This window comes from Aquarana catesbeiana, linkage group LG02, assembly GCF_042186555.1.
Source record: "Aquarana catesbeiana isolate 2022-GZ linkage group LG02, ASM4218655v1, whole genome shotgun sequence".
In the NCBI taxonomy this organism is placed as follows: domain Eukaryota; kingdom Metazoa; phylum Chordata; class Amphibia; order Anura; family Ranidae; genus Aquarana; species Aquarana catesbeiana.
Genome location: NC_133325.1, coordinates 558,873,616 through 558,893,783, shown reverse-complemented (window position 1 = coordinate 558,893,783; position 20,168 = coordinate 558,873,616). Strand labels below are relative to the sequence as shown.

Below are 20,168 nucleotides of genomic sequence, written 5' to 3'. Positions count from 1 at the left end.
GCTTTAGAGACAAGGTTAGCACTTTTCAACATAAGGGTTCATTATGAAAAGGTCAAAGTTGGTGCAAATAAAACATTTACAGAGGTTTCAAAAAGATAAAAAGACAATATACAGCCACAAAGAAATGAGGTAGAATTGGGGAGGAAGAACACTTGCAATTAATGTCCGAGGGTTGATCAGAGTTCGATTGATTAACTGGGTAATCGGTTCTCAAACAGATGTTCCTGCTTGGATGGTAAAAGGAGAACTGACCATTGTCTTGGCTTCTCTTTTCTGTCAAATCAAAAGGGTGTTGACAGCGACCAATCGTCTGGTCATCATATTTAGGGGTTGGTTGCTGGGAGGTGTCAACACTCATGACTATGTCCCAGGTACACTTTGTGATACATAGTCATATCTCTGCATCTATAGTGTTTAAGGACTCCAAATATCCATATTATTGTTCAGCGTGAGTTTTCCTTCAAAACAAAAAAACATGCCATGTCTCTACTGTCTAGTTTACCTAGGAGGAATAAGGGGTACCAGTGATTTCCCATATGACCGGACATAAGGGTGTCTGGACTTGAAATGTTACAAATTATCTGAGGAAACTAAATATGTCCATATTATGGCTGTGCTATTATTACTTTGGAAGTTATGAAACATGCTGTAATTTCATACTTATTCCACTGTTTAAGCTTTATGTGCATTTAGGTATTTACAACTGGTATCTGCTGGTTCTCTGAATTGAGAGGGTGACAGTTTTACGACAGGCCAACATGAGCTGTTTTTACAGACCTAGGCTGGTTCTGCTTTCTCTGTTGAGATAACCATTCCTTTGAAGTCTAAAACTATGAATTCCTTAACACAAGGGAGGAGGGAGTGAGTTTGGATTTTTTCTGTAAGGTTAAATGATTAGCCAAGCTGTCATGGCTGCCCTAAGGTTCTCAAACATGGACACTAGCTACAGCTTTTCATGTCCAGTACGTGATATCCTTACACTTTGGCCTGCTGGGAGAGCCTATTTGGGTGAAGTCAGGTGATCAGGGTTCTGTGCCACATGGATGGCTGTCTGGGTCAACACGTGTTATGCTGCCCCAGGCTGCTAGGCCGGAAGTCTGAGGCCTATCCCGTGGACATCTGGCTGCTAGGCTGTCTGAGATCTATCCAGAAGCAGCGCAGGGTTGGGACTGCAGGATTGGAGTCCAACTGAGTGTAACGGTGCCGCCAGACAGGGAACCAGTTGTGGTCGGAGGTAGAAGGGACCATCCACCTGGTTACCGAGACCACTGAGTAAGCTGGAGCAAATACCGGAGCAGACTTCTCACCAACCAGGGACAGTGAAGAAGTGGGAAAAACTTCAGTAAGTGCCAAGGCAGGGACCTAGCGGGACAGCAGGGGTGACGCTTGAGGAAGATACTGAGTAATTGAAGTGGAAGAGCTTAGGGGATCCAGTGGCGATTGGGTCTGAGAGTCTAATGAGATAACTTGGAGCTCAGTGAGTGAAGACCTACAGTGAGAGAGAGACTGTAGCATGCAAGGAGAACTATTCTGTGTTACCAAGTACAATTATCGTTAGTGACGGTTACAAGATTTGTTGTCATAGGAGACAGCAGTCTTATCTATACAGAAGTGGTGTCCGGCTGGAGGCCTTCCACTGTATACCTATAGAAGTCTGAGTCTGCCAATTGTCATTGCATCTACTTAAGGTTTTCCTGGCCCTAACCCTCTCCCACAATTCGAGACAAGAAATCTCTTTACATTCAAAAAGTGTCTGGTGCACATCACCTCAGCTTGCATTACACCCACCATGCCTTGTAACCCATTCTACACAGAAGGATGTCAGCTCTCCCTGACCCTGGAGGTCACCATTAGGCCTCTAGAGGTCGGGGACCTCGCTACAAAAGCATGGAGACATTGAAGGATGGGCAAGTTTGCTTTGAATATTCAGAATGAAGTAAATAGCATTTATGGTGTTAAGATGCTGCATAATATTGCTTTGATGGCATACTAGCAATTTTATGGTCATGGAGAACAGCCTCAGGCACGGACATGAAGATGTCTTGCATAGCCTCCAACAGGCACTCCTCCTGATCACCACTACCTTTCTGATTAGGACATATTGAACAAGCTTAGGCAATTGTAATCAGAACACCAGCGTGATTATGTGGGGCACAGCAATAAAGAGCATCATGTTGCAAGATCTTTGAGCAAACCAAACTCTCCCGATACCTTTGATAATTGATAAGCTCTGTGACAGTTCCTGTTAGTATACCTGTTCAGTGTAGAAAGTGGGAGTTCTCAGTGCCAAAGTGAACCACCCTTATGTGCAACACTAATTTGTTACCTGCATTCCTAGGTATAAATTCAGCAGCAAGGGCCCAGTTTTCTGTGGGTGAGTGGATAGATCTTGTACGGCCCTCTGAACCAGGTGCGTGCAAGGGAGAAAGAGATGGCTCAGAGCCCCTTCGTCCAGTAGATGGTTCACTGACATGCGGAACAATGCAGGGCTCAGAAACTCTGCGGCCAGAGTGGTAGTGAGAAGTATCAAAAGGCAGATAAGCTGTTGTGTGCTGGAAACTGCAGTAACAAGATAAAATGTTAATCGTTTTAGTCAAACTCAGCAAAACTTTGTCAGAAGGGGAACCAATATATGCCCCTTAGGAATATGTGCCATGCATATATACTACAAAGTCTTTTATGTGTTCCCATGCCAGCACAAGAAACTTAGACTTAACCTGTTCCCAGCCTATGCACACTTTTTTTTTTTTTTTTTTTTTAAAAAGCAGTAAGGTAGGGGGTTAGGGTTTTGGGGATATTGTATGTGAGCATGCCTCATGATACAATATAAATGACACAAAGCATGGCCTAAAACCTGCAGTTCATAGACAACATAGGTAGACAGCCTGCCACCCCTGTGCTTTGAAATGGCATCTGAATTATACAAACAAAACACACCTGTCTGTTGAGGTGCTTTTTTAGTGGAATGAACCCCTTTAGGCTTGGTTCACACTGGTATGATGTGGGAACCCTGTAAATCCAGTGAAGGTTCCCGCATTGCACAGTGGTTCACAATGAGATCTGCGAACCGCTGGGGGTGTCAATGTAAAAGTTAATGACACCCCCAGATTGGTTCGCAGAGCAAACTAAAATGGCGCAGGAATTGGATGGTATGGGTGTGACCACCAATTTGAGCCGATTCCAGTGCAGAACAAAATATAGGGTCCGAATGTGATCTGCACCTCAATGCGGTGTGAACATGCAATGTCTGTCACTGCACTAGCGGGAACTGGGACTTGGGGTCCATGTACACTGGATTAAAACCGCTGCTCGTATGGGAGTTAATGATTTGCTTGTAAAAGCAACTAATGTTATCCTATGTGTCCATGCACATCAGGTCATTTAGAGGCATCTTTTTAGCTCAGCAGGTAAGGCAGAACATACTTATACACCTAAAAGACAAAACATCAAACAATCAGGCTTGAGACCATATATTATCTAGTGTCAGTTGGTACCAAATAGCTCATTAGAATATTTTACAGAGGTTGGGGGGGGGGGGTTATCTCATCACCTGTACATGGTCACCCCCTTGAGGCTTGTAGAGATGGGCAAATCTGGGCTTCACAGAAGCTTCCGACATGAACTTAACCTCCTCCTGAGCTACATTAAACAGCTTTTGCATTTCCATTGAACACAATGTACAAAAGGTGAACAGAAGCCATATACACCAATCCTTCAGAGTTATTTTTAAATGACTTACCTGCACTTGTTACCATAGCTACAGAACCCATTTTGAAAATGCCGGCAGAGTGGAGCAGGCTTCCTTTCGTGGGAGAAGTGGCAGTTCTCGCCCCAATGACAAACACCCCTGAGGAATGCTCTGTGGAGTGAGCAGAAGTAGTCAGACTAAAAAAAATAGTTAAGTTGTAGAGAACATAATTTTGCTGTGTAAGCAGCTCTCCCAGTAGTTTACTTTATGGAATTTCCCTTGGAGAAAACAAAAACCAAAAACTCAACGCTTATGAAAATGTAAATAATTGAGGGCTTTCAGACTAGGCAGTTCGTCTGGTACCTCTAAGCTTCCTTGACAAGACTACAGCAGGAAAGTTTACCCTGAACTGTATAACAGACCCAGAAATGCTTTTGGGACAGCCCAACCATGTAGCTGAAGGTGTCAGGAGAGAAGCCACCCCTGAAGCTGTTCTTGGTTTAAAATGGACTGGCTTTTCAAATACAGGCTAGAACCAGGTACCACTGCAGTAGCGGTTATGATCAGCGTCCACTTCTGTCACATTTGCACACATATTGGCAGAGTATACCCAAACGGAGGTCAAATCCTCTAGATTCTGATGGTCTCCCAATTACTTGAGTAAGACCAGGGGGTTTTCCAGCAGCATTACAAGCAACTTAAAAAAAAAAAAAAAAATTGAGTTGTGGCAAGTGCGTCTCAGACAAACATTCAGATAAAGCCTTAAAATCATTTAAAGTATTTTAAATCAATGAATGCAAGGCGCTCCGATTGGCCAAGGTGGGACCTCTCCACCACGGCCATTCAAAGGCAGCCTAGTATTAAAGTAGAACTTTACCCAAAACTTGATAAAAATAATGTTCTTTTGCAAGGAACATATATTCCACATTAATAATTGGGCTACCAAAATGAGTGTGCTATAAATTGCCTCCAGCATTGCTCTGGTTTCTTCCTGCTGGATACTACCATTTTGCTGAAGCCCAGAGCCCCTGAACAGCAGTAAATCTTTAGGCTTTTAGCAGATTAGCTCCTACAAATTCAATACGATGCCTAAAAATAGAGCAACTGAGCATGTGCAGAGCGAGGCGAGACAGTATTACTGGATTTTAAACATTATAGGCATTCATTTTTAATATTTTACATAGCTATACCAGCTAAATGCACCAGCCTAAAGGGATTTAGCAGGACATTTCTAAAGTTCCACTTTAAACAAAAAAAATGCAAAGCTTCTTCAAGGGGTTGTAAATCCTTGTGTTTTTTTCACCTTAATGCATTAAGGTGAAACAACGTCTCACTGAGCAGCCCCCCATTTTACTCACCGGAGCCTGTTCATTCCCACGTGCACACGCTCTCTGCTCTTGATTGGATGGATTGATAGCAATGCAGCATTTGTCTCCCACTGCTGTCAAACAAATCCAATGATGCAGGCGCCGGGGCCGAGTCCAGCATCCTGTGTCTATGGACGCAAATGCTGGACTCGGGAGCGCGCCCGCACAGTAACCCCCAGGGAAAGCGCTTCTCCTAGTGAGTTTCCCGATGCGGGGGAGGAGCCGCAAACACCGTTGGGGGACCCCAGAAGTTGAGGATCGGGGCCACACTGTGCAAAAGAAACTGCACAGTGGAGGCTGATATGTTTGCTATAAAAAAAAAAAATAAATAAAACCCACCAAACATGAGGTTTTACAACCCCTTTAAAGCCGAAAAGGACCCAGTCCCATTATATTGGGTATGGTGCCACTCAGAGGTGAAAGCATATCCCTGAACATGGGATACAGGCTTATCCTGACCCCAATCCAGAGAGCAAGGAAACATAGGATCGCTGCTACTCCCAACTAGCCCAGGTGAAAAAACACCTAATGGTGTGTGGGAGACTGTAGGCTCCTTATTTATTCACCTGGGCAGGATGGGAGTAGTGGCGATCCTTTAAATTTCCTAGCACTCTGAATTGGTATCAGGATAAGCCTGTAGCCCATGTTCTGGGATATACTTTGAGCTTACAAGCACTCAGTCCCACTCAATTGTGTTCCAGCAGCAGACGGGAAGTCACCTGTGATGCTCCTAGAACACAGCGCTGTATTATGGAGCTGATGTTACTACAGTATGATACAGCACAGATGATGGCAACATAACTATTACGGAAAAAGTATGAAAAAAAAGTGGGGATAGAAACCCACTGGGAAATTACACACCACACCCATTGCTAAAAACCCTGCCTGCAGCTTTGGGAGCCACGGTCAATGCTAGTGCAGAGCATCATTCATAAGTGGGATGCACCAGCCAACCCCCTAGAAATGGGTGACTCATTTTTACTGCAGCGCCACACAGTTTAGGTGCAATTTAAGAAACCTATTGATTCAGAAACTGGATACAGTAATGATTCCATTGACTCTACACGTTTGCGCTCCTTTAATATCACTCCTGTGGCTTCAGAATCCTGAAGGCAATAAAAAACATTGCTGAGCAAGTCACAGCAGGTGTCCTGCCCTCCGACTGCCATGGTAGGATTTAGGTGGATGGGCTAAAAACCATGCATCCACCGCCCATTTTTAACCCCCCCCCCCATGCCAGTCACCTCCTCTAAGGGGGAAACTTGGAAGAGGAATGCAGGAAGCCGAGTGGGGTCAGCATGCTCTGTTCCTGCAGCAAAACATTCAGGCCCCCATGCACACTGGGAGGTTTGTAACTCTGCTCCTAAGGGAAGTCTGGTGTTAATATTTTTTCCTGCCTCTAAACGCTTCGCCATGATAGCCTATGTCAATGTTTCTCAACTCCAGTCCTCAACGCGCCCCCACAGGTCATGTTTTTTAGGATTTCCATTTTTTGCACAGGTGATTTGATCTGTTTCACTGCCTTAGTAATTACAACAGCCGCTTCATCTGAGGGCAATCCTGAAAATATGACCTGTTGGGGCACCTTGAGGACTGGAATTGAGAAACATTGACATAGGCTATCATGGGCGAAGCGTTTAGAGGCAGGAAAAAATTATTAACACCAGACTTCCCTTAGGAGCAGAGTTAAAAACCTGATTTGGAGGAGTTGAGACAGAAATAAAAAAAAAAAAAAAAAAAAAAAACACCCCAAACACCAGCACATCCAGCAGTGGCGCTTTGGCAGGAAAAAATAAAAATTCTTGATGCATCTAAATGCACGGCCTGTTTAGCGCTTGAGCATTAAGTCATTTCAATAGACAATTTTTCCAGCCAATAAAATGAGCGCCCAAGCACTTGACACTCATATCTACAAGCATCAAGGGTGTTTTTTTTCCCTCTTGACAAACACTATCAGCAGGAAAGGAGCACAGGAGAACTAGCAATAAACCCAGTATGCATGAAACTTTTTAGAAGGAAGGAAAATATATATATATATATACACACACACACACACACACACACACACTTGGATTACAGGACCATTAGGTAGTGAATTTGTTTTGGATATCATTTAGTGTCACTTTGAAATAATAGCATTTTGTATGGGAAAGGTATATTACTATAGAGCGATTTCATTCGATAAAAGCAACATACCTGAGCAGAGGGTGTCCAAAGAAATTTGGCAAAGTATGGAAGATTTGGTTGGACAGCAATCTTGCAATAGCCTAATGAGTTTCTAGATTTCATTGATGGGGGGGGGGTGAATTTGGGGGTTTCTACATGATGGTGGAATGTGGATCTAAGAGCAACTATCATACTTACACTACCATTGGGACTATTAGGGAAGACGTATATTACCATCATACGGTTTCAGGAGGATCACCTGGCAGTCCATGATTAAAATATACCAAACCCATCCCCCTACATTAAAAGTGACAGCCCTATTCCCAATCCCCCCCATAGAGAGCCATTAGTGTCTCATGTGAACTGGTCACTCTCGCTGTATGAATAACCCAGCTGCCTGCCCAGTTCAACCCTTCAGCCCAAATTTGTGTCTGAATTCAGACCTGAAATGGAACCAAAAGATGCAAAGGACCCTTGCGCAATGGGCTCCACAGCTGCCTCAGTGATGTGTGAACCAGCTCCAATGAGAGCCGGTCACAATCTCCTGTCATGCAAGTTGGATGCAGGGAAACCTACATCCAATTCACAATAGTGTGAACCCAGCTGAACTGATCATGCTTCCTATGGATTAACCAGCTGTTTGCACAGTTCAACCCTTCAAGCTGTGATCACTTTGTACCCAGATATGGACCAGAAAGGAGTGGACACAATTTGCAGCAGAGAGCCTTCATAGGAAAAGTAGCAACAGTCTCATAGTGTGTACTTACCTGCATGGGGCTCTATGACCCACTCCTCTGCCACTCGCTGTAGCCATTGCCTTGAGACACAACACACACCCCTTCACTATTAGCCCGTGCACCCGCAAGAGGACGCCCTACCCAATAAGCACTCTCTATCCTTCCCACCCCCCCTAATAGGCTGTTTATGAGCCTCACCAGCAGGGGGCTCCCTTTACAACCACTAATGAGTTCCCTCCGCCCTCCTGACTAATCACAGACATGTGTGTCCAATCTACATAGACTCTCACACACAATATTAAGCCCCATACACACTATTAGTTTTTCTGCAGATTTTTGTCTTCAGATTTACCAAAACCATATATTATGAGGTCAAATCCTAAGAGTTTTAATTTGTATGCAATCAGGCAGGCCCTTGCACTACATGATTTTGGTAAATCTGATGACAAAAATCTGCAGAAAATCTAATAGCGTGTATGGGGCCTTAGAATGTTTGTTAAATAGTCACGTGAATATACATTGTTAGCTTTAATAAGATGAAATATTATCTTAAATACAATAACATTGAAATCTATAGGTACAGGATATCAAAAAGAAGTCAGTAGGAAGATACGATTCATATTTGTAATACCTGTTGAGTATTCGTTTACCAATAAAATCACTCCAGTCATTGTAAAGGTTTCAAATGTTTGGATTTTTCTACTCTAGGGTGTATGAGGAAAGGCGGCCTCAGGGCTGGTGTATGAGGGCGTTGTTATCAAATGCAGGCGTTTACATTTTAACGCATTCAAATGCACGAGGGTGCATCTGGCCTACGTTGCCTGCAAATGCACTGCCCATAGGACAGAAAAATGCAACGCAAAAAGGTCAAACGTTGCCTCTGAACCGTTCCAGAAAAATGCAAAGCAGGTCGCACACTTCCTCTGAACCATTATCCACACCAGAAAAACTAAACACAAAGCTGGGTGCAATGGTTTCCTTCCACATTCAAAAGATAAGTCAGTAGGTTACTTGGCTCTGGCATGTGTATGGACGTGAGGCAGAGATGAGCTTGGGCGTCCTCTGAACTCATCTTTAGCCGAACTTTGAATTTGCGCTTCTATTCCACGGCTCAGGTAAACAAAGAAGGGGGCTGCAAGGAACGACCCAGCCCACAGCTTATTGAAGTAATAAAAAAAAAAGAGAGCGGAAAGCAGGCAGACCATAAAAAATTCTTGGTCGTTAATTTTTCGCATTTTTAGCGTGCCAGCTGCGACATGCAATTTTTGTGCTGCAATCGAAAGCGCCTGATCCAACATGCTGGATTTGGTTTAGAAAATGCGCCATTTTTGTTGTTCAATCTTATGTACATGTCAATCAAATGTACACTGATGCTGGTAAACTGACGTTTAGGAGCAGTTGGGGTTTCTTTTTTCAGCTGCTCCTGAACTCTCCTCTATGTTGTTATCTTATCAGTACATGTACACAGGGTCATGTTTCTAGGCAGTTGAGTTTAGAAGCATTTTTTGGAATGAAAAAAAATGTGTTCAGGACCAATGTTCAGATGCATTTCAAACGCCAAATGCCTGTAACAGCTTGTAAACGCTGCTAAACGCGTTAACTCACGTTTAGCAGCATTCCATTTACAGCTGTTTTTTAAAATGTTTCTTTTTTTTAAAAACGCTCCTAAACCCTAAACGCGGCAACGTTTTTAAATGTCGGGTTTTAGCTGTCAAGGTATATCATTCAGGTGAGGTTAAACAACATCCCGTGTACATGAAGCCTTAGTTTGGCTGGAGTTGAGTTCTGAGGATGCCTAAACTCAACTCTAATGTGAGGTAGAGACCATAGATTGTAAGCACTTTGAGGGCAAGGACTGATGTTTAGTATATACAGTGCTGCATAAATTCTCAGTGCTATATAAATACCTCTAAGGCCTCATTCACACAGGCATTGGTGCCCATTAAGGATGAGCTTGGGCGTGTTCGCACAGCCCATGTGCAGAGCCCACCAGGAAGTCTCACTGCGCTGCGCTAATCACAGGCAGTGAGACATTTCCCAATCTCTGCAGCCGCACATCGGGAAAATGTCTCACTGCCTGTGATTAGCGCAGCACCGTGCCGACTTCCTGGCGGGCTCTGCACGTGGGCTGTGCGAACACACCCAAGCTTATCCTTAGTGCCCATACATTGTGAATGGGCTGTGTGGTTCTGCAGCCTGTTGCGTGAAGGCAGCCTATGCAAGTGAATGGGGCAGCAGCAGCTGCTTGTACCAATTTGACAGTTGTGCAGGTGAGCCCCCAAATGTACGTTCAGGCTGGGTTCACACTAATGCGATCACAGACACATTGCATGTGTTTCGCACCGCATTGCTGTAGAGATCACATGCGATGTTTGTGCAATGCGAATTCAGCCATACAAACTGTATGGCTGAAATTGCATTGCATTCGCACCAAGATGGTGCAGGACCCTTTTTTTGGTCTGCACTGGAATTGGATCGCATGGACGTTCACACCTATGCGATCTGATTCCTGCACCATTTGACAGTTCGCACTGCGATCTGTGAACCGATCTGGGGGTGTCATTAACTTTACATTGACACCCACAGCAGTTCGCAGATGTCAGTGTAAACCGCCGGCAAGTGACATGCGATGCGGGATCCCGCACTGGAATCGCGCTGGTTCCCACATCGCATATGTGTGAACTGGGACCTAAGGCCGCTCACCCGCACCCACACACCTGTCAAATTGGGACAAGCTTCTGTTTCCCCATACACTTACATTAACTGCCTGCATGCAACATAAACACATGGCCCATTCACGGACTACAGGACTCAGCATCCATGTGAATGAGGCCTAATAAATCAATAAGCAGGTAAAATACTGTCTCGGAACTGTCATCCATACTGCACCATTGCGGTAAATGGAAATCTGTTGACCTGTGTTTGACATGACTTTTCAAATGCAGATAAACGACATCATGACTAATTTTTAAATTAATTAAAACATGCTATTGAAACTTTTCAGAAAATACAAAAATTATTGCGCTTCCCAATGTTCTATGCTGCAGTTCAAATTTGTAGGTAACAAAAATACATAAGCAAGATAATCAACAGAACCGCGCTAGCAGATAATTAAATGTGAATACAAATGGTGATCTAAACAATATGAAAAATTACATCCATAAATAAAGTATAAAAAATAACAAAAACACAGTGTGTATCCGACCCAGATAAGGTTACCAGGATACCATACGTGACATGAAAAAAAAAAAATTTTAAAAAGTGAATGGTGGTAAAAATAACTAGAATAGTGTCTTAAATGACAGTCTCTGAGAACAGTGAAATCCGCAGAAGGTGATTAAAATTCATCAATAAACACCCAGTGAGATCCACCACCTATACAGATGTAAGCTTACCAGAAGTAAGCTTTTTAGACAGCTTATATTGCAAATCCACTGAGCGGGGACACCAACATCTGTATCATCTAGGCACACGGATGACAGGAACTCTCCGTCCAGGGAAAGCGAATGGTCAGCAAGGGGAGCCCAAGGAAATGAAAAATACATTCTCCATAGTGTAAATGCGTATGTTCAATTTATTAAAATAAGAAAGATTGCACTTACATAGAAAGTAGGATTAAAAGCATGTATACAAAACAGCCGGCCGGCCTGCATGCACCCGTTCACAGTGGAATGGAAATGATGACGTCAGCGTGTCTGCCTTCTGACGTACGTTTCGTCCTAATGGACGTTGTCATAGGAACCTTTCAACAAGATTTTAGCCACGGGGCTCTCTATCCTACCGCATACCTCACAACTTTTTGAGATGGGAATGAGAGACACCTATCAGCAAAAGTATGCAGGCATAGGACACACTCCTTGTCATGCCCCCTTAAAGGAGAATTGTTCAAAAAATAAAAGATTGGTTAAACCCACAAGTGCTTTTTTTGCCACTACTATTCCTTTATATTGGCTTTTGGAATTTACAAATGCAGCAATTTAGAAATCAGATGAAAGGCTTAGCGCTGGAAAACACTTTTTTTGATAGATAAAAAGTGCATTTTATATACATCTATATAGATCAGACCAAAATAAGGGACAAATGAGGAGGAAAGAGGGACAGAGGGACATTGCTCCAAATCAGGAACAGTCCCTCAAAATCAGGGACGGTTGGGAGCTATGTAAGTGCCTGTAATAATATAATGTATAGACAAAGACAATGGCCTGATTTAGTCTAGGTTCACACCTATGCGGCTGCGCTCGATGCATTTTTCAGGCACACTTTGCAGTACATTTTGCTTTTTTAAACCCTCGTTTTGTATGCGTTTTTGCATGCAGTTTCCATACATCTTGCGTTTTACATTTTTTTCTCTTTAATCACACTATACATTGCTGGTTGTTAAGGAGTGGGCCAGAAAGCTGGCCCACCGGGTCCTTAACAACTGATGAGCCATCAGCTGTCAGCAGGATTCCCCGCTGACAAGGGGTGGGCCGGAAAGCTGGCCCGCCGGGTCCTTAACAACTGATGAGCTATCAGCTGGATTCCCCGCTGACAGCTGAATGTAAAAAAAAAATAGTGAAAAAAATGGCGTGGGGCCCCCCCAGGTCCATACAAGGCCCTTCGTGTCTAGTATGGATTCGGAGGAGGGACCCCCCCACGCCAAAATTTTTTAAATAATGACGTGGAGGTCCCCCCCAAAATCCATACCAGACCCTTATCAGAGCATGCAGCCCAGCAGGTCAGGAAAGGGAGGGGACGAGCGAGCGGGATGGGTGCTTTGGGGTGGGGGGCCCTGCCCATGTCGATGGAGACATGGTACTCTTCCCCACAATCTTCCCCACAACCCTGGCTGGTGGTTGTGGGGGTCTGCGGGCAGGGGGCTTATCGGAATATGAGAGCCCCCTTTAAGAAACCCCTACCAATTTACCTTTTGACAAGTCCTTTATTAAAAATGAAAATTGTCCCCCGTCGTAGCTCCAACGTGCCTTCTTTCTCCAGTACCTATGTCTTCTTCCTCCGATAGTTTCTTCTTCCTCCATTGCAGTCTTCTCACCCTGGTGCTGTCTTCTCCTTGAGCCGTCTTCTCTTAGTGCCATCTTCTCCTTAAGCTGTCTTCTCCTTCTCTTTCCCACATGACGTCACAAGGGGCGGTTCTTCAGTTGATGTCATCGGATGGCCACGCCCCATGGCTATATAAGAAACGGCAGAAAGCAGGAGACAACACAACGGAAGACGACAGCTTTAGAAGAAGATCAGCTTTTTTTGTTTTTATCGGGTAAGCAGCGGTGAGGCAGAAGACAGCACAAGGAGAAGACGGCACCAGGGGAGAAGATTGCACAGGAGGGAGAAGAAACTACCAGAGGAAGAAGACATCGGTATTGGAGAAAGAAGACATAAAGGACTTGCCAAAAACTATCTCTTGTTTTTAACATTTTACTGCTTTTTGGGGTGAATGGGTAGGGGTACAACATACCCCATACTCATTCACATGGGGGGGCAGGAATACGGTGGGGTCCCCTTTCTTAAAGGGGGCTTCCAGATCCTGATAAGCCCCCTGCCTGCAGACACCACAATTACCGGGCAGGGTTGTGGGGAAGAGGCCCTTGTCCCCATCAACATCCCCATCCCACTATGTTGAGATCTTGCGGCCTGGTATGGTTCTTCAGGAGGGGGGTTGGCGTGTCCCCTCCCTTTCCTGACCTGCCGGGCTGCATGCTCGGATAAGGGTCTGGTATGGATTTTTTCTTTAATTTTGGCTTGGGGGGGCGGGGGGTTGGTCTCCTCTGAATCCATACTAGACCGGAAGGGTCTGGTATAGACCTGCGGGGGCACCCTATGCCGTTTTTTTTTCAGGATTTAATTTTTTTGCCGGCAATTGTTTTTCACATTCAGCTATCAGCAGGCAACCCCGCTGACAGCTGAAGACTCATCGGTTGTTAAGGATGCAGTGGCCGGCTTCCCGGCGTCCCTTAGCAACCAGCTATATACAGTGTTTAAACGGAAAAATAAAAACTGAAAAATGCAAAACACATCAAAAGTCAAATCACAAACACAACATTGTTTCTGATGCAATTCCATTGAAGTCTATTACACGCAAAACACGGGAAAAAAGTCCCGACCCTTTTCAAAAACGCACCGGCCGCAAAACGCATAGATGTGAATGTGTACCATAGGAAACCATGTTAAATGGACTGTAGTGCATTTCAGGAAAATGCAAAACAACTAAAAAAGCATGGGTGTAAACCTAGGGTAGCCAAAGCAAATTAATAAGCACATACATAATTTGCTGTGGTACACCTGTACTGCCGGACTCCACTGATAGGTCCTGTGTATGTAATAATCAGCTGTATCCCCCCCCCCCCAAGTCAGCCTTATGGGGGGTATACCCTTGCTGCTGCCCTGATGCAAAAATGATTCTAGAATGAAGTAGGTTGGAAAAGATAAAATCTTGGCCTGAATATTTATGTGGTCTCAGCTAATCCTTGTGGGAGAATCACAAGTAGGTGACTGATGAGTGCATAAATAGTTATAATAATATTTATAATTAATCGATAATAATTAAAATAAATAGAGGCCTGGAGCAGCAGGGTTTATCAAGTCCCAGCTCAGTGAGACCTGGGGGGGGGGCTATTTGGAGCCAAATCAAGGGGATTCACTGAGGACCTGGCCTGGATTTTCACAGGAAAAGTGTCTGGCTGATATTGGTTGAAGGCATTCAAGTATACGGGGACATTGTGAGTATAGGCCTGGATATAGGATCCTAGTGATTGTTCGATGCTCTAACCCAGGGGTCTCCAAACTTTCTAAACAAATTGTCAGTTTACTGTTCTTCAAACTTTAGGGGGGCTAAACAGGGGAAAGCGGGAGTACAAAATGTTATGGTGTCGTTGATAGGAAACAGTGTGCCCTCTTTGCTATAGGGGTAAGAAATAGTGCCCCATCGTTAATGTCAGTGGGAGAAATAGTGTCCCATAATTGGTATTAATGGAAAAAATAGTGTCCCATCATTGGTGTCAGTGGGAGGAATAGTGCCCCATCATTGGTGTCAGTGGGTTGAATAGTGCCCCATCATTGGTGTCAGTGGAAGGAATAGTGTCCCATCATTGGTGTCAGTGGAAGGAATAGTGCCCCATTGTCTGTGTCAGTGGCAGGAACAATGCCCCACTGTTGCTGACAATGGAGGGAGTAATGCCCAAAGGGCCGGATAAAAACAAGCTAAGGGTCGTATTTGGCCACCGGGCCGCAGTTTGGAGACCACTGCTCTAATCCCTTAGGCATTTGCTCCAGTACTGTTGGATTGGGACCTTTCATTTGCTTGGAATCTCAGGGTTGCTGTCCCCCTATTGTTTGCCATGCTGGGAATTATCCTGAAGAGTGTAGACAGGGCAGAAAGTGTCCTCTGGTTCCTTAATTCACTAGATTTGAAGAACCTAAAAGCCCATCCTGCACCCCAACCAAGTTCAAAGAGCATTCTTAGATTGTAATCTCTAACGAGCAGGGCCCTATGATTCCTACTGTATTAGCTTGTATTATAATATACTGTCTGCCCTTATGTTGTAAAGCGCTACCTGACAGTAGCCGATCCGGTACGCTAAAAACAGACAGATGGGGATCCGTTCCCCATCCATCTGGCGGATCGGATGACAGTCAGATGGAAATGGACAGGAAGTTCGCTTCCATCCGACTGCCCCATAGAGAATAGCAGGCTCTGAAAGGGGCCTAAAATGGCATTTCCTGCCTGGTCACTGAATTGCGAGGCCGTCCGAGTTGTTGTGTGCCTGGGTGCTTGTACACCCAAATGGGAAGAGAACCTGGGGGCCTGCGCTCCATATGATTTCTACTTGAGATAATATTTTACACAGAAAAATAAGAGAGTTTTGCTGCATCACCCACAGTGATTTTTTTGCAGTTGCCTTTCATTATACAGTTGTGTGAAAAAGTATTAGCCCCCTTTATGATTTTTTTTTATTACATATTTGTCACACTTAAATGACTCAGATCATCAAACAAATTTTATTATTACACAAAGTTAACCCGAGTAAATACAAAATGCAGTTTTTAAATGATGGTTTCATTTATTAAGGCAAAAAAGCTGTCCAAACCTGCCTGGCTTTATGTAAAAAGCATAGGTGTGCACAGCCTATTGCATTAGGGTGTGCACCCCAAAACTCAAACACATTTGCATGTGTGTGCATGTGCACTGAAGGTGTCGGCAGAGCAATGAACGGTGTCAGTAGGGAAGAGATTGCAGTAGTTTTTATTTTTTCCAATTTTTTACTTTATCTTATATTTTTTTTAGGAGCCTTTAGGGGTCTTTGGTGAATTATTAGAGGTCTAAACAGGGGTAATCTGCACCACACGGGGTGATTTGGGTGTGCCCAGGCACACCTGGCACACCCTGTGTGCACGCCTATGGTGAAAAGGTAATTGCCTCCTGAACTTATTAACTGGTTGTGCCACCCTTGGCGGCAACAACTGCAATCAAGTGTTTGCGATAACTGGCAATGAGTCTTTTTTTTTTTTTTTAACAATCAGGAGTGCTTTATTAAAGGAAAGAATACAATACATAATAGCAGAAATACATTCAGTTTGTGAAGTAAAAGTAGTACAGTGTATAACAGTAGTGTGATCATTTCACATGGTACATATACATTATATAGTCAGCAGTGTGAAACTGTTTGTCAGTACAGGAAAAGGTACATTTCTCAAACCTGTGTTCAGATATTGGATCCCATGAGGAGGGGGGGGACCGACAGGGAAAAAAAAAGGGGGGGGGGGGGAGGAGGGGGAAGATGGAGGGAAAATAGTAGTAAGTGGGGAGGGAAGGCGGAAGGGTCCCAGATCTCTATACCCAATTGACTAAATTGCTGTCCATGGCAACCATACTTTGTGGAATTTCCAGGGGCATCCACGACTAATGTATGTCAACTTATAAAGAGGGAGGGCAGCATTAACTTTACTTTCCCAGGTGGCTACATCAGGAGGGGCAGAGGAGGTCCATTTACACAATATTTCTTTTTTGGCATAGAGGAGCAGATATGACATCAGCAATTTGTTATGATGCGATCTTTGGTCATCATCATGAATACCCAGCAAAGCTAGTTCAGGCATCATAGGAACAGCCAGTTCAAGACGAACATTCAATTGCTCAAATACCCTTGCCCAAAAGGTCGACAACATGGGGCAGTCCCAGAACATATGTATATAGGTGCCCAGGTGCGCCAGACATCTAGGACAATGTGAGTCTCTATCAGGATATATTCTAGACATACGCACCAGGGTAAAATACACCCTGTGGAGAAACTTTGTATGAGTTTGTCCCCTGCATAAATGACTAGCTTGGGGCCTTGTTCTAAGCTGTCCTCCTAATCCTCCCTCTCCAGTGCCGGGATATCAGCCTTCCACTTTTCCCAGAAACTGCCCAATTTGAGGATATCTTTGGAAAGCAGGGTACCATAGGGAGCAGAGAGAGGCTTCTTCAAATCACCACAGGACAAGAGGTCCTCTACCGGGTCCAATTGTAAAGTGGGGGGCATAGGAAATTGGGACCTAGTCGCGTGACGAAGTTGGGCATAGCGGAAAAACATCCATCCAGGTAGGGCATAGTTCCTAGTTAATTGAGAGAAAGACAGGTACCTGAAGGCATGATATCTCTCAATATCTTGATGCTGAATCTTGCCCATACCTGAGGATCCGGTATTGACCTAAAATGGGGCAGATTAGGGTTTTGCCAGAGAGGCTGAACCGGAGACCAGCGATCTGCTTGGGAAAACCTGCGCCAAGCCGCGATCCATATTTTGATCGTCGCCCTGGTTGGAGTAGGGAGATCCTCATATGCCCCCATTCCTCTATACACCAGATTTTGTAATTCCTGCAGTGAGCCCAGCCAGGCTGCTTCTACACAGACCACAGCATTAGAACGTTTCGCCTCAAACCACCAGTATGTCGTGACCTGCATTGCTGTCCAATAGTAAACCCAAAGGTTCGGAAGGGCGAGACCCCCCAGGTGTGTTGGTGAGCATAGTGTAGATTTTGCCAGTCTTGGGATGGATCCATTCCATATAAAGGAAGTGACACATCTATCTACCTCCTTAAAAATGACACCGGTATCCAAACCGGGCTGTTCTGGAAGATATAATTGAATTTGGGTAGGATGATCATTTTTAAGATATTTATACGGCTCAGTAAATTCAAGGGGAGTCTGGACCAAGACTGGCATTTCTCATTCAGGAGTTGGAGCAAGGGAAGTACATCCAAGGTATAATATTGGTTGGTATCCCTAGCCACCCTTATCCCGAAATATTTGAACTCTACAACCCATTGCAATGGTGCAGAACTACACATGACCTGGGGTTGACCATTCAGAGGGAAAAGGACCGACTTAGTCCAATTAATACGAATGCCTGATAGCAATCCAAACTTGTCAAACAGCACTAGAGCAGCAGACATTGATGGGCCGGCATCATTCAGGTAAAGCAGAGCATCGTCTGCGTAAAGGGATATTTTCTCCTCCAAACTGCCAACCCGCAGCACCTTGACCTCCCGAGACTCCCGAACCAGAATCGCCAGGGGCACCAGTGCCAGGGCAAACAGACCGGGAGACAAAGGACATCCCTGTTGAGTACCCCTGTTCAGTGGAAAGGATTCTGAGATCTAGTCGTTAGTACCCTAGCCTTCAGTGCTCTATAAAGTAGTTGTACCCAGCGTATAAAAATGGGGCCAAACCCAAAGTTTTGCAGCACCCCCATAGGTATTCCCACTCTACAGAATCAAACGCCTTTTTGGCATCTAGGGAGGTGATCACCCGGGAACCAGCATTGCTATGGGTTAGGGACAGGTTCAAAAATATGCGTCTAATGTTTATGTCGGTGCCTTTGCCCAGCATAAACCCAGTCTGATCGACATGGATCAGTGTAGATATTACTAAGGACAGGCGATTGGCCAATATCTTCGCCAATATTTTCGCATCAACATTAAGCAATGAGATGGGTCTGAATGATGCACAGTCCTGAGGGTCCTTACTGGGCTTGGGGATCAAGACAATTACGCCCTCCTCCATGGACTCAGGCAGAGCCCCTGTCTCCGCGAGGCCAGAGAAGAGGGTTTTAAATCTGGGGGCAAGAAGGTCCTCATGCTGGGAGTAAAATTCTGTAGGCAGGCCATCTGCGCCTGGGGTCTTACCACTCTGTAGACCCCCAATTGCAGTCTGGACCTCCTCCAGGGAGATATCCTCCTCCAATAAAGTCCTATGGTCCTCTGGCAAGGTAGGAAAGGGGATAACATCTAAATATTCCCTCAGTTCAGTTGAGGAGAAGTGAGTCCTAGAAGTATAGACTTCCCTGAAAAACTCCAAGAACCCAGCACTAATATCCTCAGGAGAGGATACCAGTTGCCCTCGGGCGTTCTGGATGCTAGCTATGTGGGTAGGTACTGTCTGGTTCTTTGCTAACCATGCCAACAGTCGGCCATTTTTATTCCCATGTTCAAATACTCTCTGCTTGGAATATAGCATGGATTTTTTGGTCTGTTCAACATTGTGTAAAGAGAGATCCCGAAGGGTCCTCTGCCACGCCTTGTAGGTAGTATCATGGAGGGACTGAATATACTCTGTCTCACACCTTGCATTCTCCCCCTCTAAAGCCTCCAGGAACCAGGAGGCCCCTCACTGCAAAGAGGAAATTCGGCCCCACTACACTCTTCCCTTATCCAGGATTTAAATGCATCCCACAGTGTAGCGGCATTAACAGAATCCCCATTCAAATTCCAAAAATTACAAATAGCTTCCATCATTGGCTCTTGTATTCTGTCATCCTTCGCCCAGAACCGGGACAGACACCATAATTTTAGTCTCGGAGGTTTGACTAGGGAGATTGTAAGATGGATGGGGGGCATGATCCGAGAACCCTCGGGGTAGGTGCCTTACCGCTTTTATCCAGCGCAAAGCCCCAGAGGAAGCATAAGCCAGGTCTATACGGGAAAGGGTCTGATAAGAAGTGGAATGACACCTATACTCTCTCCCACATGGGTGAAAATGCCGCCATACGTCAGTGAGAACAGTTTTTTAAGTTTGAGGAGGGGCAGGTTGTTGCATGCATTCTGTCCAGATCCTGAGACGACACCATATTAAAATCACCAAATAAAAATACTTCTTGCGTATTGAAACCCATCACAATTTGCATTATATAATTTAGAAGTTGTATAGCCGCGGGGGGAGGGAGGTACAGACCCACC

The 20,168-nt window shown here is 44.7% G+C and overlaps 1 protein-coding gene across 1 annotated transcript in view; it reads right to left on the bottom strand.

Annotated features, from left to right (window-relative positions):
- Window positions 1-19,449, bottom strand: part of LOC141127553 (uncharacterized) — a 26,958-nt gene extending 7,509 nt beyond the window's left edge. The window contains exons 1-3 of the mRNA XM_073614126.1: window positions 18,698-19,449; window positions 3,740-3,859; window positions 2,327-2,559 (exon numbers count right to left, since the gene is read on the bottom strand). Coding sequence (XP_073470227.1) covers window positions 2,327-2,559; window positions 3,740-3,859; window positions 18,698-19,449 — 1,105 coding nt within the window. The remainder of the gene's footprint in view (window positions 1-2,326; window positions 2,560-3,739; window positions 3,860-18,697) is intronic.
- Between the last annotated feature and the right edge of the window lie 719 nt (window positions 19,450-20,168).